This window comes from Theropithecus gelada, chromosome X (genome assembly GCF_003255815.1).
Source record: "Theropithecus gelada isolate Dixy chromosome X, Tgel_1.0, whole genome shotgun sequence".
In the NCBI taxonomy this organism is placed as follows: Eukaryota; Metazoa; Chordata; class Mammalia; order Primates; family Cercopithecidae; genus Theropithecus; species Theropithecus gelada.
In genome coordinates, this window is record NC_037689.1 from 82,706,937 (window position 1) to 82,733,418 (window position 26,482).

Sequence of the window (26,482 nt, forward strand, 5' to 3'; positions counted from 1 at the left end):
GCTGCATTAAGTGGAGATCACACCATTGCACACCAGCCTGAACGATAAACAGAGACTCTGTCTCTAAAACAAACAAACAAACAAAAAACCCTACCAAACCTATCTCAACTCCTAGAAAATATTTCAGATAAAGAATAAGGCCAGGCTCAGTGGCTCATGCCTGTAATCCCAGCACTTTGGGAGGCCAAGGTAGGCAGATCATCTGAGGTCAGGAGTTCAAGTCCAACCTGGCCAACATGGTGAAACCCTGCCACTACTAAAAATACAAAAATTAGGCCGGGCGCGGTGGCTCAAGCCTGTAATCCCAGCACTTTGGGAGGCCGAGACGGGCGGATCACGAGGTCGGGAGATCGAGACCATCCTGGCTAACACGGTGAAACCCCGTCTCTACTAAAAAAAATACAAAAAACTAGCCGGGCGAGGTGGCGGGCGCCTGTAGTCCCAGCTACTCGGGAGGCTGAGGCAGGAGAATGGCGTGAACCCGGGAGGCGGAGCTTGCAGTGAGCTGAGATCCGGCCACTGCACTCCAGCCTGGGCGACAGAGCGAGACTCCGTCTCAAAAAAAAAAAAAAAAAAATACAAAAATTAGCTGAGCGTGGTGGCGAGCGCCTGTAATCCCAGCTACTTGGGAGGCTGAGGCAGGAGAGTTGCTTAATGGGAAGGCAGAGGTTGCAGTGAGCCGAGATGGCACTACTGCACTCCAGCCTGGGCAGAGCAAAACTCCGTCTCAAAAAACAAATATTAGCCGGGCATGGTAGCACATGCCTGGTAGCACAGCTACTTGGGAGGCTGAGGCACAAAAATTGCTTACCAGGAGGCAGAAGTTGCAATGAGCTGAGATTGCGCCATTGCACTCCAGCCTGGGAAACAGAGTGAGACTCTGTCTCAAAAAAAAACAAAAGAATAAATAACAAGCCTGGTGTGGTGGCTTACACCTGTAATCCCAGCACTTTGGGAGGTGGAAGCAGGTAGATCACCAAGTCAGGAGTTCAAAACCAGCCTGGCCAACATGGTGAAACCTCGTCTCTACTAAAAATACAAAAAATTAGCCAGGCATGGTGGCAGACACCTGTAATCCCAGCTGTTCGAGAGGTTCTGGCAGGAAAATCGCTTGAACCCGGGAGGCAGAGGTTGCAATGAGCTGAGATTGCGCCATTGCACTCCAGCCTGGGCAACAGAGTGAGACTCTGTCTCAAAAAAAAAAAAAAAAAAAAGAATAAATGACAAGCCAGGCATGGTGGCTCACGCCTGCAATCCCAGCACTTTGGGAAGCCAAGGTAGGAGGATCACTTGAGCTCAGGAGTTTGAGACCAGCCTGGGCAACATGGCAAAACCCCATCTCTACAAAATATACAAAAAGTATCCAGGTGTGGTGACATGTGCCTGTAGTCCCAGCTACTTGGGAGGCAGAGGTAGGAGGATGGCTTGAGCCCAGGAGGCAGAGGCTGCAGTGAGCCAAGATCGTGCCAGAGTGCTCCAGCCTGAGCAACAGAGCCAGACCCTGTCTAAAAAAAAAAAGAGAGAGAGAACAACAGCACCAGATTTGGTGTGGAATTGTCAATATCACCCACATTAGTACTGAGAACACCCCCAAGTAGTCACATCAATTCAAACCAGCTTTCCACAATATACTTCCCTCATTCCCAGTAAAGGAGGATATCAAAAGAGGATGTCAAAAGCTAAAGGAAAAGGTATACTTTCTTCTTTTGCTCCATTAGCTGTAATTATACCACATTATACTTACTTTTAGGTCAGGACGCTCCTTCATTTTCTTGGGCTTCTTCTCAGGAGGACCCTTAAGCTTCTCCTTTTCCTGGTTCCGCTTAAGCCGCCTCAGTTGCTCTTGAATCCTCCGCCGTTCTTTTCGCATCTCTTCCCGATGTTGTTCATCAAAAAGGGCAAATTTTCGACTGAACAATATGGGCAGCAGAGGAAGGACCATAAGCAAACCTTAACCAAAAAGGCTATCGTAATCGCTAACATCTCAGGACTACAGTAATCCATTCAGGTTAATATAAAAGGGGCTACATGCCATTCCCATCTCCCTCCCTAGTCGGCCCTCCATTTGCAGAGGTAACTCTCTTAGAATAAGTCCTGAGTAATCTCTAAGATTGTTTTTTTTTTGAGACGGAGTCTCCGTCTGTCGCCCAGGCTGGAGTGCAGTGGCAAGATCTTGGCTCACTGCAACCTCTGCCTCCCGGGTTCAAGTGATTCTCCTGCCTCAGCCTCACGAGTAGCTGGGATTACAGGTGCGTGCCACCACATCCAGCTAATTTTTGTACTTTTAGTAGAGACGGGGTTTCACCATGTTGGTCAGGCTGGTCTTGAACTCCTGACCTCGTGATCCGCCCACCTTGGCCTCCCCAAGTGCTGGGATTACAGGCATGAGCGCCCGGCCAGTAATCTCTTAAGATTTTTGCAAACCAACCAATCAAAATGCAAAGGACTGAAATGGAACAAGACATGCCTTCATCTTGTGGCAAATACTGAATAGAATTTTCCCTGTAATTTGGCTCTATTCAAACCCAATCTAAAGGCAAGATAGTTCTCAATTACAGCAGAGTTCTAGAAATAACTGTGAAGAACCCTGTCACTAAAACTCAAGCACCCACCCCAATCACCATTATTATTCCCACCATTATTATTCTCCCTATCACACTCAAAAGTGGTGAATTAGGCCAGGCGCCGTGGCTCATGCCTGTAATCCCAGCACTTTAAGAGGCTGAGGCAGGCAAATTGCTAGAGCCCAGGAGTTCAACACCAGCCTGGCCAACATGGCAAAACCCCATCTCTACTAAAAATACAAAAATTAGCTGGGCATCTATCCTGGCTAACATGGTGAAACCCCGTCTCTACTAAAAATACAAAAAAACTAGCCGGGCGCGGTAGCGGGCGCCTGTAGTCCCAGCTGCTTGGGAGGCTGAGGCGGGAGAATGGCGTGAACCCGGGGGGCGGAGCTTGCAGTGAGCCGAGATCGCGCCACTGCACTCCAGCCTGGGAGACACAGTGAGACTCCGTCTCAAAAAAAAAAAAAAAAATTAGCTGGGCATGGTGGTGCACGTCTGCAATCCCAGCTACTCTGGAAGTTGAGGCACGAGAATCACTTGAACCCGAAAGATGGAAGTTGCAATGAGCCGAGATCACGCCGCTGCACTCCAGCCTGGGCCACAGAGCAAGACTCTGTCCTCAAAGAAAAAAAAGGAAGTGGTAAATCAAACTCACATGAATTCCTCATCTTTTGTAGTCCGTATGCGCACATAGGCATCAATGACAGCTGGTTTTCTGACTGTCTCACAGCGAACATACTCTTTCCCTTCTTCATCTCGAAACGTGCGATAAATCTTGAGACAGCGTCCAGTGGCAGAAGAGTTAAGGCTAGTCACGGAAGCTGTGTCATCATCTCTGTGATTGTTTCCTGATGCTGCTGAGCCTGCTGCTGCAAGGTAAGTAGAAAAGATTTCCAAACGTTCCCCTTATCTCCCAAATGATCATTTTCTTGGGGTTGAGTGGAGATACCAAAACTCAACATGCCACAAAAAAACTATGGTCCTACAAAAAGCATCAAAGTCATCATCATCCCCAAGAATATGCTGATTTGTCCTTTCCTGACCTCATTTTAGGCACTGCCAATTTCCCCACTTTTTTTTTTTTTTTTTTTTTTTTTTAGACAGGATCTCTCTCGCTCTGTTGCCCAGCCTAGAGTAGTGGTGCAATCTCGGCTCACTGCAACCTCCACCTCCCAGGCTCAATCCATCCTTCCAGCTCAGCCTACTGAATAGCTGGGACTACAGGTGTGTACCACCACACCCAGCTAAATTTTTATAGAGACGGGGTCTTGTCATGTTGCCCAGGCTGGCCTCTAACTCCTGGGCTCAAGAGATAGGCCAGCCTTGGCCTCCCAACATGCTGGGATTACAGGCCTAAGCCACACGCCCGGCCAATTTCCCAACTTTTATAAATACAAAAAGTTCTGAAAGAATCTCAAAGAACTACATGTTTGCTATAGGAGATAGAGAATCAGATTCCTCTGAACAACAGTGCAAGAGAAAAGGCCAGGTAGGCAGTGGGTGACGATCACATTACAAATAAAAGCACGCAAGGCCGAGTACAGTGGCTCATGCCTATAATCCCAGCATTTGGGGAGGCTAAGGTGGGAGGATCGCTTGAGCCCAGGAGTTTGAGACCAGCCTGGTCAACAAAGGAAGACACTGTCTTTACAAATGCCTTTAACTAGCCAGGTATGGTGGTACACACCTGTGGTCCCAGCTACTCAGGAGGCTGAGGTTCTTGAGCCCAGGAGGTTGAGGCTGCAGTAAACAAGCCATGGTTGCACCACTGCCCTCCAGCCTGGGCAACAGAATGAGACCCTGTTTCCAAAAAAAAAAGTGCCCAAGCACGCAACTCAGGGGGAAAAATGGCACTACAAAAACAAGTTCCGAGTCTTAAAGCCTAACATATGCTTCTCAAACATTAATATGAATAGGAATCACCTGGGGATCCTGTTCAAATGTAGAATTTTTTTGGTTTTTTTTGAGGCAAGAGTTTTACTCTGTCGCCCAGGGTAGAGTTCAATGGTGCACTCTCAGCTCACTGCAACCTCTGCCTCCCAGGTTCGAGCGATTCTCCTGCCTCAGTCTCCAAGTAGCAGGCACCCACCATCATGCCCGACTAATTTTTGTAGAGATGGGGCTTCACCATGTTGGCCAGGCTGGTCTTAAACTCCTGACCTCAGGTGACCCGCCCACCTTGGCCTCCCAAAGTGCTGGGATTACAGGCGTGAGCCACCGCACCCAGCCACAAATGTAGGTTCTAATTTAGTAGATGTGGAGTGAGGCCTGAGATTCCACACTTCTAATTCCCAAATGATATAGATACTGTGTTTCAGGACTACACTAGAAAATATAGAAGACCACATTGGTGGAAGGGCTATATCACATTTTTACAAACCACCCAAAACAATGAAATTACATAAAACTTACACAGAAAAGAGGAAACAAAGGGAAGACTACTGTGACTGAGAAGTCATATAAATCTTCATCATCAGCCTTTATCCTCTCTTGCAATATCTACATTCAAGTTTTCAACTGCCTCTTTGACACGTATACTTCAAGGGTGTCAAAGGGACCTCAAACTCCACATACTACACATTCCCTTCCTAACTTCTTTTGAGACAGAGTCTCACCCTGTCACCCAGGCTGGAGTGCAGTGGCGCAATCTCAACTCAATGCAACCTCTACCTCCCAGGCTCAAGTGATCCTCCCACCTCAGCCTCCCGAGTAGCTGGAATTATAGGTGCCTGCCACCACATCTAATTTTTGTATTTTCTGTAGAAACAGGGTTTCACCATGTTGCCCAGGCTGGTCTCAAACTCCTGGGCTCATGTGATCCTCTCACTTTGACCTCCCGAAGTGCTGGGATTACAGGCATGAGCCACCACGTCAGACCTTGAAATTCACTACTCTAATCAATGGTACCAACATCTTTCTAGTAATCTCAGAGTGAAATCTTAAGGTTGTCCTGATTTTCATCCTTAATGCCCTCCATATCCCAACTCAATTCAGGTCTTTATTATTCCTACCCTCAATTTCTACAATTTTAAAACTCTTTTCAGGGTCTAAGACTCCTTCTGAGGGTCTTCTGAAAGCCATGGATGTTCTCAGAAAATGCACATTTAAGGCCAGGCGCGGTGGCTCATGCCTTTAATGCCAACACTTTGGGAGGCTGAGGCAGGCGGATCACTTTGAGCTCAAGAGTTCGAGACCATCCTGGGCAACATGGTGAAATCCCGTTTCTACAAAAAATACAAAAATTAGCCAGGCATGGTGGTATGCACCTATAGTCCCAGCTACTCAGGAGGCTGAGGCAGGAGGATCGTTTGAGCCTGGGAGGCGGGGGCTGCAGTAAGCTAAGATTGTACCAGTGCACTCCAGCCTGGGTGGCAGAATGAAACCCTGTCTCTAAAACAAAAAAATAATAAAATGCACATATGCATATTTTACACGTAATTTCAGAAGTTTCAAAGATAACTGCCTAAATTCATTTACAAATTCTGTATTAAAAACTCTCACCCTCTAGGATAAATGCACAAAAAGCTCATTTGAAGTACAGCACTGATAGCCCAGGCTTGGCCAGGCACCTGATACAGACATAGGCAGTAGTGGAGTGGCATCATCTCTGAAATTTGTCCTCCACAGACAATCCTAGAGTCCAGATTGTGAAAAGCTTTCTACTTCATTCACAGACTTTTCTACATGCATCCTCTACATCTTCTGCCTCCAGATCTCCCTCAATTATAGTCTGCGGTTATTTAGGCTCCTTTTTAAATCCTCTTTTTTATCTGTCTGTGAAGCCACTATCCTCACCCAGTAGCATTCGCTGTAGTTCCTTCCGCTCCTGCTCCTCCCGTTCACGTGACAGCTGAGAGCTGGTTTTCTTGTTCTGCAACATGTTCTCAATGTTCTTTCCCATTTCTTCGAAGTCACTATCTTCAGCTGAGCTGCTGTCTGTGTCAGTTGATAAAACTTCAGTTGATGACAGAACCCTAAAAAGAGAAAAAGCAATGTGCAGAAAGAGCTAAAGAAATATGGTTGCAGGCAAAAGTAAAAAATTGGGAAATCAACCTTAAAAAGGCATACTCAAAATCCACTAAGACATGGGGCCCCTAACAGAAAAGCTTTACAAAGTTTTCCGACACATTTGGTCAACAAGACAAGTTTGAAAAACTGTAGTAACTCTTTCAGAATTCCTGGAGACAATCTGATAAATAAATAAGCACACTGGTCATTTTTAGCGGTGTATTAACGTCCTCTCACAACTAAACCTTTAGAAAAAAACCCCACCTGTCACCTGCTACCATTGTGCTGTTTGTTAGGCCCAAGTAGGCCATAAGAGTTCTCATGGAACCTAGAACACAAGACTAGCATCTCTTTCCATTCAAAAATTTTGCCAAGTTGGGTTGAAGGAAATAGGTACTCTGGTGGTGGTATTACAAACAGATACTACCCTGACACGTCGGATATCTGACTACCTAGGTAGTCAAACTTTTAGGTGACCTCCTCTTTATTATGAAATAGTGCCTGGAACTCCTCCCCTTTCCAGCTTGGATTTTCTGCAGCACTAAAACGACCCACTTGTTCTGTAGGTCAAAGATGCGCTGACATTCCTCTTTGTAACGCTCTTGATGCTCAGCCACAGAAAACCTTGACCCGCGGGCAAATTTACTCATGGGCCCCTCTCCAGAACGAGCCTGTTCTGTTGACATTGTGCGCACCACATCAATCACTTCCCAGCGGGACAACTTTTTAATCTGCAAGACAAATAGCCACATACATATACATACACACACACACACACACACACACACACATATATACACACAAAAATCATTCAGGGATTTCAAAGGACAAGCCAATGTACACAATTAGTTAGACGAAAAAAGAAAAATCATCCCAAAGCAGATTACATAGAAAGATAACTCCTGAAACAATATCTAAGACCTAGCTTACTATATCCTACTATACCCTACAATACAAAGTTACCCAGATAGTTCTATACATCTGCCTCCTAGCAATTCTCTCTCTATACAAAGCCCCTAGTATCCTCTAAGTTTTCCACTTCCACACTCACCTCTTCCTCAGGCACACCAAATTTACGAAGAAGTTGCTTGGCATTTTTCAGGGAAAGGCGACGAAGGTCTGCATCTGTTCCTGTCACTGTCTTCTTCACTGGCTGCGGTTCTTTATCATCCTACCTCAAACCAAAAAAAGTGAGAATCCTAAAAACCTGAATTCCTTGTAAGTAGGAATCTAAGTCATTCTGCTAACTTAACTACATTCCAAGTCCTCCACTCACCCATTTCTTTCTCCCCTGACTTTCTCATTCTAGAAATAAACACAATCCCACCTTCTGCTGTGTTGGTTTGTTTGGAATCTTCACATAGGAGAATCCTTCACCACACCCTGTGGGATCTGCCACCCCAGTCACCTCTAGGAGACACTTGCCCTTCATGGCAGCAATGAAGGCCCTTGTGGTGTTCCAAGGAGCAGTGCGAACCTGAGATAAAGAAGAAGATTCTCAGGGCAGTAGGAAACATTTGTTCTATGTCTAGCCAATATCCACAAGAGTAGAATAATTACAAACCATTTCACGTTCTTTTTTTTCTAATGTTTAATTTTTGTGGGTTCGTGCTTTCTTAACTGTCCACAAAAATCAACAGTTAAATATAGCTACCTAGTACTCAGTTCTCTTCTATCCTATGGTACAATACTTACAACATGATATTAAATAGAGGTCAAGAGCTCAGCCAGGATAAGGAGAAAAATAAAGAACAGTGGTATCCCTTCAGCCCCTTATCCCTTGGGCTTCAATAAGCATTCTTAAAGACAGTGTTTCCCTCATCCTCATGATGCTCAAAATTAGACTAATGACTACATTTGATTGTCCAACTGCTCAAATAGCTGTTTTAGAATGAAACCTATTTTCTCGAAATAGTCGATATGCTTGCATTCAAAGCACTGGCCCCCTATTCCAGTGACACTGAACCAAAGTCCATTCTATTTCTGCCACTGGTTTGGTCAAAAAGGTCTGTCCTCTCCTGCGACCCTGAATAGTGTTTACCAACCCCTGCAAAATTCTTAAAGAATTAAGCCAAGGGGTGAATGTGCCTGCCCACACAGACCAGTCAGGAGTACACATAAGGCCAGGTGCGGGGGCTCACACCTGTAATCCCAACACTCTGGGAGGCCGAGGCGGGCAGATCTCTTGAGGCCAGGAGTTCAAGACCAGCCTGGCCAACATGGTGAAATCCCATCTCTACTAAAAATACAAAAATTAGCCAGATGTGGTGGCGCACACCTATTGTCCCAGCTACTCAGAAGGCTGAGACACGAGAATAGATTGAACCCAGCAGGCAGAGGTTGCAGTGAGCAGAGACTACACCAATGCACTCCAGCCTGGGCGACAGAGTGAGACTCTGTCTCAAAAAAAAAAAAAAGAGTATATACGATTAGCAAGAAAATGGCCAATTCTCTAAGATACAATATTAAAAGCCATTCAACAGAATTCTTCTTTTCTTTTTAATTAAAAAAAATTGTTTTTCTTTTTTAGAGATAGGGTCTCACTATGTTGGCCAGGTTGGTCTTGAACCCTTGGCCTCAAGCAATCCTCCCACCTTGGCCTCCCAAGGTGCTAGGATTACAGGCCTGAGCCACTGCACCTGGCCTCAATAGAATTCTTAATTTCACTCATTTTTCATTCCAACCTCAAAATAGTACAACGATTCTTTACTCACTCTCTGTGGCCTCATTTTCTGCTTCATTTTATAATCACTTAATTCATTTAACGAATATTTACTGAATACCAACTACACACTACTCCATGCTACTTTTTCATGAACCTCAAGTCAGTGAGGGAAAAACAGCCAACCAAGTTCAGTAATATTGTGATCAGTACCATGGTAAGAAAGTAAAGGAGGCCAGGCACAGTGGTTCATGCCTATAATCCCAACAGTTTAGAAGACCAAGGCAGGATTAACTGTTTGAGCCCAGGAGTTCAAGATCAGCATGGGTAACACAGTAAGACCCCATTTCTTTCTTTCTTTTTTTTTTTTTTTTTTTGAGACGGAGATTCGTTCTTTTAGTCCAGGCTGGAGTACAATGGCATGGTCTCGGCTCCCTGCAACCTCCACTTCCCAGGTTCAAGTGATTCTCCTGCCTCAGCCTCCCAAGTAGCTGGGATTACAGGCATGCGCCACCACGCCCAGCTAATTTTGTATTTTTAGTAGAGACAGGGTCTCACCATGTTGGCCAGGCTGGTCTTGAACTCCTGACCTCAGGTGATCCACCTGCCTTGGCCTCCCAAAGTGCTGGGATTACAGGCATGAGCCACCGTGCCCGGCCGTGAGACCCCATTTCTACAAAAAATTTAAACTATTAGCTGGGTATTGTGGTGTGTGCTTGTTGTCCCAGCTACTCGGGAGGCTGAGGTAGAAGGACTGCTTGAGCCCAGGAGTTCAAGGCTACAGTGAGCTGTGATCTCACCACAGTACAGCCTGGGCAACAGAGCAAGACCCTGTCTTGGGGAAAAAAAAAGTAAAGGGGTACTATATGTACATAATGAAAGGAGAATTATCATCCAATCGAAACTTAGGGTGGAATGAGGGGAAAAGTCCAGGAAAGCTTCCCAGAGAAAATAACTTGTAGATGAGAGTCAAATGGCAGAGTGGAGAAAAAATATCTCCACAGAAGACATAACAGTTGCAAAATTCTGGAAGGGGAGAGAAATTTAGGAAACTGAATGAACTTTGGTATGGTTGGAGCTTAGAATATAAGACAGGCAGTGACAATAGATGAAAGGAGGTCAGATTAATATGCAAGGTCAAAATCATGTGGAGTCTTATAAATCAGGTCAGTCTTTTTTCTAGAAGAAATGAAAATCCTGCCAGGCGCAGTGGCTCATGCCTGTAATCCCAGCACTTTTGGGAGGCCAAGGCACGAGGATCACTTAAGGTCAGGAGTTCGAGACCAGTCTGGTCAACATGGTGGAACCCCGTCTCTACTAAAAATACAAAAAACTAGCTGGGCATGATGGCATGCAACTGTAATTTCAGCTACTTGAGAGGCTGAGGCAGGAGAATCGCAAGAATCGCGGGAACCCGGGAGGTGAAGGTTGCAGTGAGTCGAGGACCCGCCACCACTGCACTCCAGCCTGGGCAACAGAGCAAGACTCTGTCAAAAAAAAAAAAAAAAAAAGAAAAAAACCATATCATATAAAGTACAGTATTTGATATATCACATCATTTTTTCTGGCATGAATAAAGCAAGAACATGAAATAGTATACTTTAAATGTGTACAGTTTATTGTATGTTAATTTTATCTCAATAAAGCTGTCTCTTTTAAAAGGATAAATGAAATGTATTAATGACTAATACAAACTAGTATAAAGCCTTACTTCATCATCAATTTTCATCTGGAAATCTTCCTCATTTTCTTCTTCTGGAGCAAAAAAGGATTTCTCACCATAGCCAGCATCCTGGAAGAGGACAGATCCATGCATAAATCAGTCAGTTAAAAAACACAAAGCACAAGTTTTTTTTTACTGAATACAAGTACAGAATACCAAAGCCTATTTTGCATAGATGGATTCCATAAAGTCTTCACTATATCTAGCACCATGGTACATCCTTAAGCTATGAGAAGATACATTACCACATGCCAAAGAGCTTACTAGCTGATGTACAGATAGTTACAGCCCATAAGCAAGCTGAACAGAGATGCTCAATAACTGAGACTCATTAACTCAGTGGGACAGAGCTGTGCTGTCCAACCCCAGCTGGACCTTTTCTCTTTCGGCCTTATAAGAATTCTGTGCTTCTCTAAACCACACATTCAGCACCATCATCATCTCTGCCTACCCGAGAGGCTGACAAGTACTTTCCTGCTTATATGCTTATCTTGCAAAGAAGAGATTAAAGTCACCCAGTCACCATTTTCAAAGCAAAACAATATGCCCAAAGTTCCTGGTTATGCCTTCCCACTGATATTCAGCTACACTGCAGTTTTTCTCCAGAACTCATGTACATAGGAAGTAATTTACACAAATTCAACTTTTTAGTAATTGGTAATAATCTAGTAACCATCCTCCCTAAGCCAGCGAGAGAGAGAGTCTTCTCTCTCATCTCTCTGGGGGGGAGGAAAAAAAAAAACCACAGGCATAAGTGGTGTCTGAGAGGAAGGTGTTCACCTTCAGTCGTTGCTCTGCAGCTATCATGCTATAATAAGCACAGCACTGCTCTGGTGACACCATAGCTCTGATCTCTTCTTCCGTTGGTAAACGAAAATCAGACTTAAGCACCCACCAGTTTGAATCCATCCCTGGAAAAGACATACACATAGAGAATGAGACCATTCTGAATTCCAAAGGCCCTGATATTTATTGACAGCAACAGGGACAGTAAACCAAAACTGTAACAGGCCTAGCCACAGTTGGTATGACTGGCCAAGAAAACCCCAGCTGCTAAGTTTCCTACAACTCATAGAAGATATCCAACAATCACATTAAACTTCCTGGCAGCCAAATTCAAAAAAGCAACCAGAGCGTTAGAAGATCTGCTACCGCCTTTCAACGGTCATCAATTTCTATTTTATTAACTATATGCTTATCCTTTAACTCAAAGCCATCAAAATTCTTTTCTTGGAAAAAGGCAGTCAAATAACTAGTCACAACGGATGACCTGTGCGTTTGAAGTCAGCGCAGAGCTTTAGCCTCTTCCGGATGCTGCTTTCTGAATGGGAAGGAAAGGCTTTTTTTATATCTTCCATTCGTATCCTCCGTGGCCGATCTTTACTTTTCCAGAAAAGGCGGTAAATAAAAACCTGCCCAACAAACCAAGTGTATTTTAGTTGGCAAAGAAAAGGATGAAAGTCCTCACTAGGGCCTCTTCCCTTGCTAAGCTCTAATGTATTTTCATCTTTCCTGATGCGCTCCCAAAGCCACACACCCCACTTTTTCTGAGACGCAGACTCACTCTGTCACCCAGAGTGGAGTGCAGTGCTCACTGCAACCTCTGCCTCCCAGGCTCCAGTGATTTTCCTGCCTCAGCCTCCAGAGTAGCTGGGACCATAGGTGTACACCACCACGCCCCAGCTAAATTTTTTTTTTTTTTTTTTGGAGACTGTTTCACTCTTGTTGCCCAGGCTGGAGTGCAATGCTGCGATCTCGGCTCACTGCAACCTCCGCCTCCTGGGTTCAAGCGATTCTCCTGCCTCAGCGTCCCGAGTAGCTGGGATTATAGGCATGTGCCACCACACCTGGCTAATTTTCTATTTTTAGTAGAGATGGGGTTTCTCCATGTTGGTCAGGCTGGTCTCAGACTCCCAACCTCAGGTGATCTGCCCGCCTTGGCCTCCCAAAGTGCTGGGATTACAGGTGTGAGTCACCGCGCCCGGCTAATTTTTGTATTTTTAGAAGAGATAGGGTTTCACCATGTTGGTCAGGTTGGTCTCCAACTCCTGACCTCAAGTGATCCATTCGCCTCGGCCTCCCAAAGTGCTGAGATTACAGCCGTGAGCGACGGTGCCCAGCCCCAACATACCCTTTCTATATACAACCCAACCCCCTCCCTATCCTCCCATTCTTACCTGTAGAAAGTCTCGAATATGTGTATTGGCCCTTTTGGAGTTAGGCCCAGGAACTTCAAACAAGGGACACTGCTGGCCAACCACAAAAATATCCACTAATTCCCGAATATAGTATCCCTGTCTTGTCCGAATGATCAGGAAATCAGTTTCTGGCATCTTATGAAGATAAATTGGAGCACGAAAAAGGTTGTTCTCAAATGCCTAACAAAAGTAAAAACACAAAAATTATGTACAGAGTAGCCCCAGGAAATTCAGTCAACTGCTGAGAAAGAAAAATCAAGCTTATTGCTCTCCATCTTCATTATGCCATCTAAAGTCTATCCAGTAATACAAATAAATTAAAATATGGATTATCAAATGTGATTAAACAATTTTTCATCCACTATCTATCTACCTTTCAGAGTCAGTAGGGGAGAAAATACAGGAAGTGAATTCAGATGATGCTAGCTCTGCCATTACCTATATTATTTAACATGTCTATTTAAGCTTTTTAACAAGTCTATTTAAGCTATTTAACATATCTAAGCTTAGTTTTCCTCATCTACAAAACAGAGGTACTTAAAAATGCCTATACCTCACAGGACTGCTACGAAGATTACATATGAAAATCACTTAGGCCGGGCGCGGTGGCTCAAGCCTGTAGTCCCAGCACTTTGGGAGGCCGAGGCGGGTGGATCACGAGGTCAGGAGATCGAGACCATCCTGGCTAACGCGGTGAAACCCCGTCTCTACTAAAAATACAAAAAAAAAACTAGCCGGGCGTGGTGGCGGGCGCCTGTAGTCCCAGCTACTCGGAGGCTGAGGCGGGAGAATGGCGTGAACCCGGGAGGCGGAGCTTGCAGTGAGCCGAGATCGCGCCACTGCACTCCAGCCTGGGCGACACAGCGAGACTCCGTCTCAAAAAAAAAAAAAAAAAAGAAAATCACTTAATAATGTACCAAGTATTACACTACTACTCTAGACCACAGTGTAGCCCGACACACAACAGGTGAGAGCAACATTTGTTGGATAAATTAGTGAACTAATTAAAAAATAAAACAACGCTGGGCACGGTGGCTCACGCCTGTAATCCCAGCACTATGGGAGGCCGAAGCGGGTAGATCACTTGACCTCAGGAGTTCAAGACCAGCCTGGGCAACATGACAAAATCCCATTTCTACAGAAAATACAATAATTAGCTGGATGTGGTGGCATGCACCTGTTGTCCCATCTACTTGGGAAGCTGAGGTGGGAGGATGGCTTGAGCCCAGGAGGCAGAAGTTGTAGTGAGCCAAGATCGTGCCACTGCACTCCAGCCTGGGTGACAGAGCCAGACCCTGTCTCCAAACAAACAAATCATAAAACAACCAATGAGGTATAAAGAGTGCTAGACAGAACAGGCTGGAAAAAAAAAAGGAAAACACAAGACAGTAGGGCAGAGGACAGCTGAACAGAAACATCTAAGCCAGTTTAAGTAGAGGCAAGATAGGGATCAACTGTCATAAGAAGCCTGAGACTAAGGAAAGCCTTCGCCGAAAATCAGAAGAGTAGACAGAAAGAGGGAAGAACATCACTGAGTGTGGAAAGAAAATTCTAAATGTGAAATACAGGCAGAAAAAGAATTACAGAATACAGAAAAAGATCTTTTTTTTTTTTTTGAGATGGAGTTTCGCTCTTGTTGCCCAGGCTGGAGTGCAATGGCGCGATCTCGGCTCACCGCAACCTCCGCCTCCTGGGTTCAAGTGATCCTCCTGCCTCAGCCTGCCAAGTAGCTGGGATTACAGGCATGTGCCACCACACCCGATTAATTTTGTATTTTTAGTAGAAACAGAGTTTCTCCATGTTGGTCAGACTGGTCTCGAACTCCTGACCTCAGGTAATTCGCCCACCTCGGCCTCCCAAAGTGCTGGGATTACAGGCGTGAGCCACTGCACTCGGCCAGAAAAAGATCTTTAAGAGCCGGGCGCGGTGGCTCCTGCCTGTAATCCCAGCACTTTGGGAGGCCGAGGCGGGTGGATCACAAGGTCAGGAGATCGAGACCATCCTAGTTAACACTGTGAAACCCCGTCTCTACTAAAAATGCAAAAAATTAGCCGGGCGTGGTGGTGGGCGCCTGTAGTCCCAGCTACTTGGGAGGCTGAGGCAGGAGAACGACGTGAACCCGGGAGGCGGAGCTTGCAGTGAGCCAAGACCACGCCACTGCACTCCAGCCTGGGCGACTGAGCAAGACTCCGTCTCAAAAAAAAAAAAAAAGATCTTTAAGAGACTACAAAAGTAAACACAAAAGAAGAGGCTGAACTGGTAGAAAACCTCAACAGAAAGTTTCAGGGAAAGGAGAAGAACAATACAAAGATGATACTAAAAATCTGGTAGGCAATAGACTATGGATGTAAAGGATAAAGAAAAAAACTGAGTTTTGCAGACGTTTTAGGAGAGTAAAGGATAACAACAGTAGAATAAACTAGGTATAAGAGTAGGACAAATGGTTAAGATTGCCAAGAGAAATGAAATGGAGAAAAAAAAGATAGGACAGTGCTAGAGATTTTCCACATCATTTGTGGACCTCCATACTTCCCCCCTTGAATATCTAAAAGCTGTTACAAGAGGGCCTCTTTACACCCATTAGAATAAAGGAGGAAAAAAAGGCATTTCACTATGGCTGGGGACTGCAGATGGCACAGTTCAGGTGTGGTTCAATATTCACAATAACCACAGCTAATATGATCAAAATGTTATCAATTTTATACACAAAAATTAAATACTCATAAATCATAGTAAATTCATCCTAGGTTGACTTCCTTATGCTTCCCAGACGTTACTGAGCTTACCAGTGTGTATTTTTAAAAACCTATTTTACATTTAGCCTAAGAACACCACAATTTACAGCCAGTTTTAAGAAAAAGATTTCTTTAAAACATTTTTGGATTATACTTATCTTCTTTGTACTTAATATTAAAGCATCTCAATCAACTGAAATTATAATAGTTCTTTCTGAGCTGACTGGCTCCTCATTTATCAATTTCCTTAGTTAACAGTAAAAACAGGAAAGAATTCCTCACCTGCAGTAATTGGCCAGGATGGAGAGAGCCCAGGAAAGGAGATGTATGGCAGTAAACAGTTTCCCCATATTTACAATCTGGTGCTCCAGGATCTTTTCCAGGTTTCTAAAAGGAACACAGAAGACCCAGTTATTAATCACAGAATATAATCAATAATCCTACACAATATGAGCATAGCACTTTACTAACACATGTTGAGTATCCCTCATCCAAATGTTTGTGACCAGAAGTGTTTTGGATTTTGGAATAGTTGCATTATACTTACCAGTTCCCAAATCTAGAAATCCAATATGCTCCAATGAGTATTTCATTTGAGTATCATGTTAGTAGTGCTCAAAAAGTTTTGGATTTTTACTTCGAATTTTGAGGTTTGAGATGCTCAACATGTTTTAACTACAAAACAGGTACCACTCCTTTCTCCCACGAAATTTATGGTATATGTTCACAGATTACCAGTAGATCTCTAACTACAGCTATGTTAATAACAAAAAGTTTGTATATAAGTTTGCAGTTTGTCTTACTACAGCTACGTTAATAACAAAAAGTTTGTACATAAAAGTTTATGGAAGCATAAGCAGAATTATGTGTGGAAAAAAATTCTCTGAGCAGAGACTCACCCGTTTATAATAGTTCTTTATCTTGGTTGCCATGCCAACCTGCATCATTAAGGGTCCATTTTCCTCACTATATTCTGCAAGAATAAGATCTCCATCTTTGCCTGTGAGGTCCTGAGGTGTGCGCATAAAAAACATCTCTCCACCACCTGAAGCTTGCCTCTCTTGTTCTCTCATCTGTCCAGAACAAAGAAAATACCATGTAGCTCCTGACAGGATAACTACTACACACAATGATGTTGTTCAATCTGAGACAAACACACCAAAAAGATTTTACCTATTTTTCAAACTACTGTAAAGTCCAAACAATAGTACAGTCAGCCCTCCATATCCATGTATGGTTCTGCATCCGTGAATTCAACCAACCATAGATAGAAAATATTCAGAAAATACAACTGCATCTGTGCTGAACAGGTACAGACTTGTCTTGTCATTATTCCCTAAACAATAACAGTGTAACAACCGTTCACATAGCATCTACATTGGAGTAGATATTATAAGTAATCTAGAGGTGATTTAAAGTATAGGAGAGGATGTGCATAGGTTATGTGCAAATATTATACTATTACATCAGAAACTGGAACATCTAAAGATTTTGGTATCCAGAGGAGGTCCTAGAACCAATCTCCCAGAGATACCTAAGGACTACTGTACTACGAACACTTATCCCACGTTGCTGTTTATATTTTGCCTTTTTTTTAACCTTTACCTTTCTATAGACTTTGCTGGATGGTTTTTGAAAGATGCAGTCATTGTGACACCTCACCTTTAAATATTTTCACAGCATCACCTAACAATAAAGACATTCTCCTAAATAAATAAAATAACATTCTATCACATCTGAGAAAGTAACCAACTCCCTGATAGAATCTAATATCTGGTACATTTCCCTAATTTATACCCCAATATCCTTTATAGCTGTTTTCTAACCAGAATTCAATTATACCTTGGCCTTTTTTTTGATGTGCTTTAGCAAAGGTTGGACTGAGTGGGGACCTGGCTGAGAGAGTGCACCAAATGAGTACTTTTTCAGAGGTGGGCGATGGAACTGCCGGAGTTTGATGGGCCCCATGTGGGTGGGAAAGAAGGGCTGCCGTAATTCCACAGCAGGAATTGAATGCTAAAACAGGAAATAGAAGGGTTAAAATTAGCTAATTCCAGCCTAAGCAAGATTTTCCCATATCCTCCGTCAGAACAAAGCCATGGGGTTCTCCTCTACCACAGAAAAGACACTATTTGTACCTGGATAATATTCCCTCCAAAGGTGCCTCGAAGACCCTGTTGCTTGGGGTAATAATACTCATCATTGGAGAGATTCCACGGATCTTTCACTTCTGGCTGAGACATGTTCTAATGATAGATAATCAAACAAATCTTGGTCAGACTATCCTTCTCTATTACCTTTGTTCCTCTAAACGCCAAGCCCCTTTTTTCTTCACACACCTGCTGTGGTTCCTCCTTGATGACTCCTGTTTTCCCTAAGAGAATTCGACTCTTCTTCAGAGATGATTCCTTCTTACTCTCCTTGGAGGGGGAGTTAGAGGTGGCCTCTTCCTTCTCATCAGGAATTTCTGAGAATAAAACAGAAATCACTTGAGTTGCTCTCCCTGAAGATTCACCTTTCCTACAGACAAGTATCCAGTTTTCTTCTTTTTTAAGGTAATGGATGTCCCAATGAAGTTCTTAACTAGATCTTTCATCCCACCCCAGGTAACTTCTAGTCCATGATTTACTAACTGAACTACATGCTTGACATCTCAAAGGTACTACTGACATTCCTACATGAGTTTTCCCTAGGGAATACACAAATTAAAAACTAACAGCTACAACTTTGCTCTCTCTGAAACTGCTATCTAGAAGTTTCCAGTCCATGATTCACTAACGGAACAAACTATGCTCCTGACATCTCAAAGTTGCAACTTTCCAATATTCCTACATGAGTGTTCCCTAAGCATATACACAAATAATATAAACTAACAGCCAAAACTTTGCTCTTTCAAGCCACTACCTATAAGTTTCTAGTCCTAATCTTCTCCAACCCTTCTGATTTCCTCCTGCCCGTTGACATTAACAGCAAGTTGTCAAAGGAGAAGGAACACTGGCCTCTGCCAGTAATATACCCAAAATGAGGTTCTCATCATTGGGATCAAGTGTCAAAACAGGAGGTTCCAACAGCCGGGGCATGGCCTGAGCATCCCAAATGATATTGTCCTCCCAGCGTCCATACACCAGATCCTCATTGTCAATGGGAAAAATGGAGTACCAAGGTTTGTCATCATCAAGGGTGGCTGCAAAACCTAGTCAAAGCGCAAGGAGGAAATAGTAACAGAGAAAACATTTATGCCCCTTTCAATCAAGATTCTGGCAAAGATTTTTTATGAGTAACATGAGTGAGTTACTCATGTGCCCACTGAAAAGGAACCTACACAGCGCATTTCTCACTTTAAAATAACGTTGCAGGCTGGGCACGGTGGCTCACACCTGTAATCACAGCATTTTGGGAGGCCAAGGCAGGTGGATCACTTCAGGTCAGGAGTTCAAGACCAACCTGACCAATATGGAGAAACCCCATCTTTACAAAAAATACAAAAATTAGCTGGGTGTGGTGGCACATGCCTGTAATCCCAGCTACTCAGGAGGCTGAGGCAGGACAATCACTCAAACCTGGGAGGCAGAGGTTGCAGTGATCTGAGATCGTGCCATTGCACTCCAGCCTGGGCAACAAGAGTGAAATTCTGTCTCAAAAAATAAATAAAAATAAAACAATGTTGCAGTCAAAAATGTTCATTGCAACACTGTTTACAATAGTTGAAATTTAAATAACCTAAATGTTTAAGAAGGAATTGCTTATAGTAAATGATATGGCAAAGTATGCTAACAATAAATGGTAATAAATTTTATTAACAAATGCAACATGTATCAGTAAATTATGAAACATTCATAATAATAATACACAACCCCATAAAGTGGGCAGAATGGAAAGGAAAAAACCTATTTCTTAGGTTTTAAAAATCAGACATTTTTGTATCCGGGTGCGGTGGCTCACGCCTGTAATCCCAGGACTTTAGGAGGCCAAGGCAGGCAGATCACTTGAGGTCAGGAGTTCAAGACCAGCCTGGCCAACCTGGTGAAACCCCATCTCTACTAAAAATAACAAAAATTATCTGAGCACAGTGGTGCACACCTATAATTCCAGCTACTCGGGAGGCTGAGGCACAAGAATCACTTCAACCTGGGAGGCGGATGTTGCAGTGAGCCAAGATCGCGCCAACACATTCCACCCTGGGCAACAGAGACTGCTTTCTCAAAAAAAAAAATTTTGTTTTTCCTCCAAAATGTAGAAGTAATCCAGCTTTCTATGTTTATGCAGTCTGCTTTTTTTCATTTACACTAATAGGATATCATATATGTTGTTTCATATCTTCTTTCCATTTAAAATGAGTTTCTCAAGCCAGGTGTGGTGGTGTGCACCTGAAGTCTCAGCTACTTGAGAGGCTGAGGCAGGAGGATCACCTGAGCCCAGGAGTCCAGCCTGAGCAACATAACAAGACTCTACCTCTACAAAAAAATAATAATTTAATTAAAATAAAATGAGTTTCCCATGTCATTAAACATTTTTATAAAGAACACAATATTTATGTGGCTGGGTTGGGTGGCTCTTGCTTGTAATCTCAGCACTCTGGGAGGCCGAGGCAGGAAGATCGCTTGAGTCCAGGAGTTTGAAACTAGTCTGGGCAACAAAGTGAGGCCCTGTCTCAATAATAAATAATAAAAAATGAAAGAGAGAAAAATATTTATTAAGTGAAAAGCACAGTACACAAAAACTGTACATATAGAAATGAGCTCAACTACATACACACAGAGAACACTGAAAATACACCAAAAATTAACAGTTGATAATCTCCAGATAGATTACCAGTGACTTTTTTAACACTATACTGTATTTTCAAAGTGTTTTACATGAATCATGGCATACCTTAAAAAAAAACACACAAACCTATTTAAGGAGAAAAAAAGGAAACTAGAATTCTAAATACAAAGGGACTTGGGAAACAAAAATATACTATAAAGTACTGTTATAGTTCAGAAAGATCTTTAACTTCAGGCCAGGTGTGGTGGCTCATCTGTAATTCCAGCACTTTGGGAGGCTGAGGCGGGTGGATCACCTGAGGTCGGGAGTTCGAGACCAGCCTGACCAACATGGAGAAACTCCGTCTCTACTAAAAATACAAAAATTAGTCAGGCATGGTGGTACATGCCTGTAATCCCAGCCACTCCAGAGGCCGAGGCAGGAGAATCACTTGAACCCGGGAGGTGGAGGTTGCGGTGAGCCGAGATTGCACCATTGCACACCATCCTGGGCAACAAGAGCGAAACTCTCTCTCAAAAAAAAAAAAAAAAAAAAAAAAACACAGCTAAGCCCACTTATGGTGACTAAGATTAAGGGCAGTATATGCTGGACACAGCTAGCACAGCAGCACACCTTGCTGAACATTGTAAGCCATCGCATTCCTAGTCATGCTAGAAGGAAGCCAGCCTGCTAGGCTTGCACGCTGAGGTTTTGTCCCTTTGTGTTTGACATCCTCCCCATCCCAGATGATATCATCCTCCCAATGCAGCTGTGTCACCATCAGGAAGTTTTCATCAGCCAGAAGATCAGTGCCATTGTTTTCCTCAAGTTTCCTAAATTCCTGGGTAAGTAGGGAAGAAAAAACACACCCTTGATTGGTCACTGGTCAAAGTTTACACTCCAAATTCCACATTAGAGATACAGACACATCGTAAGTGGTCCTTTACTTGAAACAACCACTTGATAACAGGAATATTTGCCTCTTCCCACTCCTAGTCTGGCACAGCACTCACTTCACAAACAGAATCCTTAGTATAGGACCTAGCTACCAGGGTGATATACCATACCAAATAAAAGGCTGAGACACCTCAATCTCCCACTAAAGAAACCCCACCCAATATCTCCCAAATTAAAAAGTAAAGTTAGTAAAAGTAATAGGACCTGAGTACACTGATTCCTTTCTTACATACCAGTGTTGCTCACCTCTATCATTCTAGATTTTATCACAGGTTCATGTTCTGTCTTTCTCAGTTTGAAGCCATAGTCAAACCCACTGCCATCTTCAGGGACACCCAGCATATCGTACCACAGTCGGGCAGGCCCATAACGCCACTCAGCCACTCTTGGCTTGGTATCTGTCACTTTATCTATATCTCCAGTTGATTGGGAAAATTTGGACTCCACAGGAGCCATCATTGTGATCTGTAACAGAAAAAAGAAGTAGAGCAGGGAGAATTTCCTGATCCCAGCTGTCCTAAGGCTATAGAGTTAACAGTCAGGAGGGGAACTTAGACAAACTAAGGATGATTTACCTGGAGTTAGAATGTAAACAATGGAGATGTATCATAGCACATTCCGCCTATCGATCAAACCTTATTCAGCAGCATATCACCATCTACCCCTCTCATCCCCGCCTACCCCACCAAACATTTTTCTTTTACAATAGGGAAGGGGCAGCCGCTGAGATTGAACCCATGATTACTTATTGAGAATTAGCACAGAATTCTATCTGCTATGGTGTTATTTACAATTTAAACATAAACTAGAGAGAATTCATTCAATTCATTTGTTCCTCTCATAAGCCTTAATCTCAGGTCTCCATTTTGCCTACTTCATCATCAGAGAGACACTGCTCTGGAGGTGGTGGTGGAGCGTAGTCGTAGTTCCACAAAGACTTCTGGCTGACTTCTGATTCTACTGAGCATTCCACCTCCTGGATCTGCTCTTCTTGTATCAGCTCACGGTGCTTCTTCTTCCTCTTTCTCCGAGCACTCCGCCAAACAGATGGGACATTCTTCCCTGGTCCAAAAAGACGTAGGAAGCGTAACACCTAGAACACAGAATACATTACTATGACAGAGACTCAAAGTCAGATAGGAAAACAGCAGCATCTGGGCCTGAAAACGCCCTTGAGAGATCTATTCAAATGCGGAGGAGAAATAAAGGAGTGTTGCATTCAGACTTACAACATCTAACAAGAAAGTAAAGAAGCGTTCCTTAATAATTTGGACTAGTTCTTTTAAGGTAACAGGGAAATTTCCAATGAGAACAGCATAAATCACATTTACTATCAATATATACAACTTCAAAAAAAAGACCTAATACAGTGTGAAGAACCCTTACATAGCCAATAGTATGTCACTGAGTAAGGAAACCCTTAGGTCTATTCCATACTCAGCATCTTAACAACGAAAGTCATTATTTGGAAGAGGTCGGTGGTTTGCAATCTGGGCATTCTCCATACAATGTACCTTTCCAGGTCGAAATTCTGGAAAAAGTTCTGTGACACTTGGCAACAGCTTGGTGGCATCATGTTGCATAATCCCAGCCAATGGAAGGGTCAGCTTTCCATCCTCAGATTCTGCCTGTGTTGCTTCCTGAGATCCCATCTCAGATTCTGAGTCAGAGGAACTACTGAAGTCCACTTTCTCTGAGGCCAAAGAGGAAGGGGCAATGATGGAGGGCAAGATGATGCCTTCCCCATTTTCAGACACTGCAACAAGGAAGAGAAACCCCTTTGGCATGTAACTGTGAATATATTTCCTCGAATTCCGCAAACACCCACTTTAGGCTATACACATGGCTCAATGCCAGGATATAGGCCCAAGCACCCAAATCATAATACTAGTATGCAACCCAGAAAACTCTTCTAACTCGTTATCTCCCATCATCCCCCAACTCACCACGTACCTGGTACCCTAGGGTTGTGATGAGAAAACAAACACTATTACTAGGTTTACTACTTTCGGTGTTTTTTTTTTTTGAGACGAGTCTTGCTCTGTCGCAGAGGCTGGAGTGCAGTGGTGAGATCTCAGCTCACTGAAACCTCTATCTCCCAGGTTCAAGTGATTCTCCTGCCTCAGCCTCCTGAGTAGCTGGGATTACAGTCATGCGCCACCACGGCTGGCTAAATTCTTGTATTTTTAGTAGAGACGGGGTTTCACCGTCTTGGCCAGGCTGGTCTCGAACTCCTGACCTCAAATGATCTGCCCGTCTCCACCTCTCAAAGCGCTTGGATTACAGGTGTGAGCCACCACGCCTGGCCCTACTTTCTGTTAAGTAACCAATATTGTAACCAATGTTGTGACCAATAGCAAAATTATGTAATACTTTATACCACTCAGGTAGTCCTAGTTCAGAGACCCATGAGCTGGAAAATCTTTTTAAGCCCACAGGACAACATTAAGATTCTTTGGCATAAAGAAGATCTATGGGCCGGGCGCGGTGGCTCACGCCTGTAATCCCAGCACTTTGGGAGGCCGAGGCGGGCGGATCACAAGGTCAGGAGATCGAGACCACGGTGAAACCCCGTCTCTACTAAAAATACAAAAAATTAGCCGGGCGCGGTTGTGGGCGCCTGTAGTCCCAGCTACTCGGGAGGCTGAGGCAGGAGAATGGCGTGAACCCGGGAGGCGGAGGTTGCAGTGAGCCGAGATCGCGCCACTGCACTCCAGCCTGGGCGACAGAGCAAGACTCTGTCTCAAAAAAGAAAAAAAAAAAAAAAAAAAAAAGAAGATCTATGAAACAGCTGACATTTAGCAGACTGTTAAAAAGAAATGGCTTAAAACTCCAACAGGAAGAATTTAGGTAAATGCAAGCCTCAACATACAGGTCAATCAAACACACTGCTCTTCCCCAATTTTCAAGCCTAGGACAGTTACTGTTACAGGAATAGGTAAGATAAACACTGAAGACTCTACCAGCCTTTGAAATCTCTGAATATCTGGTAGTTGACACTATCTGATTTATCAACATTCCAGGGCACCTTCCTTATTTAACCACTTCACTGAAAATAAAGCCATCTAAACAAGTAGTTTCTAAATACCAGTATACAGATCAGTTGTATCATAAATTACTTAAGAAACTCTTTAAAATTCTTGGGTTCGACAGGGCGCAGTGGATCACACCTGTAATCCCAGCACTTTGGAAGGCCAAGGCAAGAGGATCACTTGAGGTCAGGAGTTCCAGCCCCTACTCTAGAGGCTGAGGCACAAGAATTACTTGAACCCGGGAGGCAGAGGTTACAGTGAGCCAAGATCGTGCTACTGCACTCCAACCTGGGCAACACAGCAAGACTCTTTCTCAAAAAAAAAAAAATTAATTAATTAATTTAATTTAATTCCTGGACTCTACCCAAGATCTTCTGAATCAGGTTCAAGGGGTGAAAGTCAGGTATTGGTGTTTTTTTGCTTTTTTTTTTAAAGACTCTAAGTGATTCTGATGGGTAACCAGATTTGAGAACCACTGACTAAACTACTATATATTGAGCACGTTAAAATACTGTGGCCAAATGTTTTAAAACTTCCCTTTAATACAAAAATTTGAGATTGTATGAATTATTTCTAGAAGTTTTGTCCTTTCGTATAAGCTTAAGTTTGTCCCTTATGTGTGAGCCACAAGACTGGACTTATGAATGGAAACTTGCTCCTAACACAAAAGTAGACAATCTCTACTTACCACCGGTAACAGCATCCTGGTCCTTATCCTTCTTCATTGGTCCTGGGGGTGGAGGTGGAGGAGGCATCAACTTGCAATCAATGTCTTCACAATCAGCATCATAGTCATCTTCATCATAATCTAATAAAACCAAGAACGTGATCTCCTCAATATCCAAAATATTACACAACTGCCTTAAGCTTCCTTGCCACTCAATTTTTTGTTTTTTTTAAGATGGAGTCTCACTCTGTTGTGCAGGCTGGAGTACAGTGGCACAATCTCAGCTCACTGTAACCTCCACCTCCCGAGTCCAAGTGATTCTCCTGCCTCAGCCTCCTGAGTAGATGGGATTATAGGCATGCGCCACCACGCCTGGCTAATTTTTGTATTTTTAGTAGAGACAGGGTTTCATCATGTTGGTCAGGCTGGTCTCGAACTCCTGACCTCGTGATCTGCCCACCTCGGCATCCCGAAGTGCTGGGACTACAGGGCCACTCAATAATTTAAAGCACCCCATGAAGCACTATCCGTATCCCTTAAGAACACACAAGTGAAAAAAGCAAGGTGAGGGCCAGGCATGACGGCTCACACCTGTAATCCCAGCACTTTGGGAGGCCAAGATGGGCAGATGGCTTGAGCCCAGAATTTTAAGACCAGCCTAAACAACATGGAGAAACCCCATCTCCACAAAAAATACAAAAATTAGCTACGCATGGTGACACATGCCTGTAGTACTAGCTACTCAGGGGGCTGGGGTGGAGGTACAGTTTGAGCCTGGGAGGTCAAGGCATTGAGGAGCAGTAATCGTGTGACAGAGCAAGACCATGCCTCAAAGTATTTTACATATATATATCTGAAACATAGCTTTAGCCTTTAGAAAGAGATGACGTCAAGGTGCAAGTCAATTGCTATAACATGAATAATACCTCATACAAGACATGATGGCTGGGCACGGTGGCTCACACCAGCACTTTGGGAGGCTGAGGTGGGCAGATCACCTGAGGTCAGGAGTTCCGAGACCAGCCTGGCCAACATGATGAAACCCCATCTTTGTCAAATACACAAAAATTAGCCAGGAGTGGTGGCATGTGCCTATAATCCCAGCTACTCAGGAAGCCGAGGCACAAGAATCACTTGAACTGGGAGGTGAAGGTTGCAGTAAACCAAGGTTGCGACACTGCACTCCA

The 26,482-nt window shown here is 43.7% G+C and overlaps 1 protein-coding gene across 5 annotated transcripts in view; it reads right to left on the reverse strand.

Moving 5' to 3' along the window:
* The window catches only part of TAF1 (TATA-box binding protein associated factor 1), a 178,546-nt gene that overhangs the window by 144,442 nt on the left and 7,622 nt on the right, over positions 1-26,482 (reverse strand). For 4 of the 5 annotated variants that reach the window (XR_003117427.1, XM_025372456.1, XM_025372455.1 and 1 more), the window contains exons 4-24: positions 25,317-25,436; positions 23,111-23,352; positions 22,471-22,689; positions 21,843-22,061; positions 21,273-21,480; positions 18,910-19,086; positions 18,233-18,360; positions 18,032-18,139; positions 17,736-17,909; positions 16,793-16,966; positions 16,176-16,280; positions 13,138-13,338; positions 12,231-12,372; positions 11,741-11,871; positions 10,949-11,029; positions 7,903-8,052; positions 7,627-7,746; positions 7,131-7,306; positions 6,363-6,541; positions 3,223-3,436; positions 1,745-1,910 (exon numbers count right to left, since the gene is read on the reverse strand). Coding sequence is in view for 4 of the 5 variants with exons in the window: in XM_025372456.1 (XP_025228241.1) it covers positions 1,745-1,910; positions 3,223-3,436; positions 6,363-6,541; positions 7,131-7,306; positions 7,627-7,746; positions 7,903-8,052; positions 10,949-11,029; positions 11,741-11,871; positions 12,231-12,372; positions 13,138-13,338; positions 16,176-16,280; positions 16,793-16,966; positions 17,736-17,909; positions 18,032-18,139; positions 18,233-18,360; positions 18,910-19,086; positions 21,273-21,480; positions 21,843-22,061; positions 22,471-22,689; positions 23,111-23,352; positions 25,317-25,436 (3,434 nt within the window). In the remaining variant the exon portion in view is untranslated. The remainder of the gene's footprint in view (positions 1-1,744; positions 1,911-3,222; positions 3,437-6,362; positions 6,542-7,130; positions 7,307-7,626; positions 7,747-7,902; positions 8,053-10,948; positions 11,030-11,740; positions 11,872-12,230; positions 12,373-13,137; positions 13,339-16,175; positions 16,281-16,792; positions 16,967-17,735; positions 17,910-18,031; positions 18,140-18,232; positions 18,361-18,909; positions 19,087-21,272; positions 21,481-21,842; positions 22,062-22,470; positions 22,690-23,110; positions 23,353-25,316; positions 25,437-26,482) is intronic. The other variant, XM_025372457.1, reaches the window with a different exon arrangement.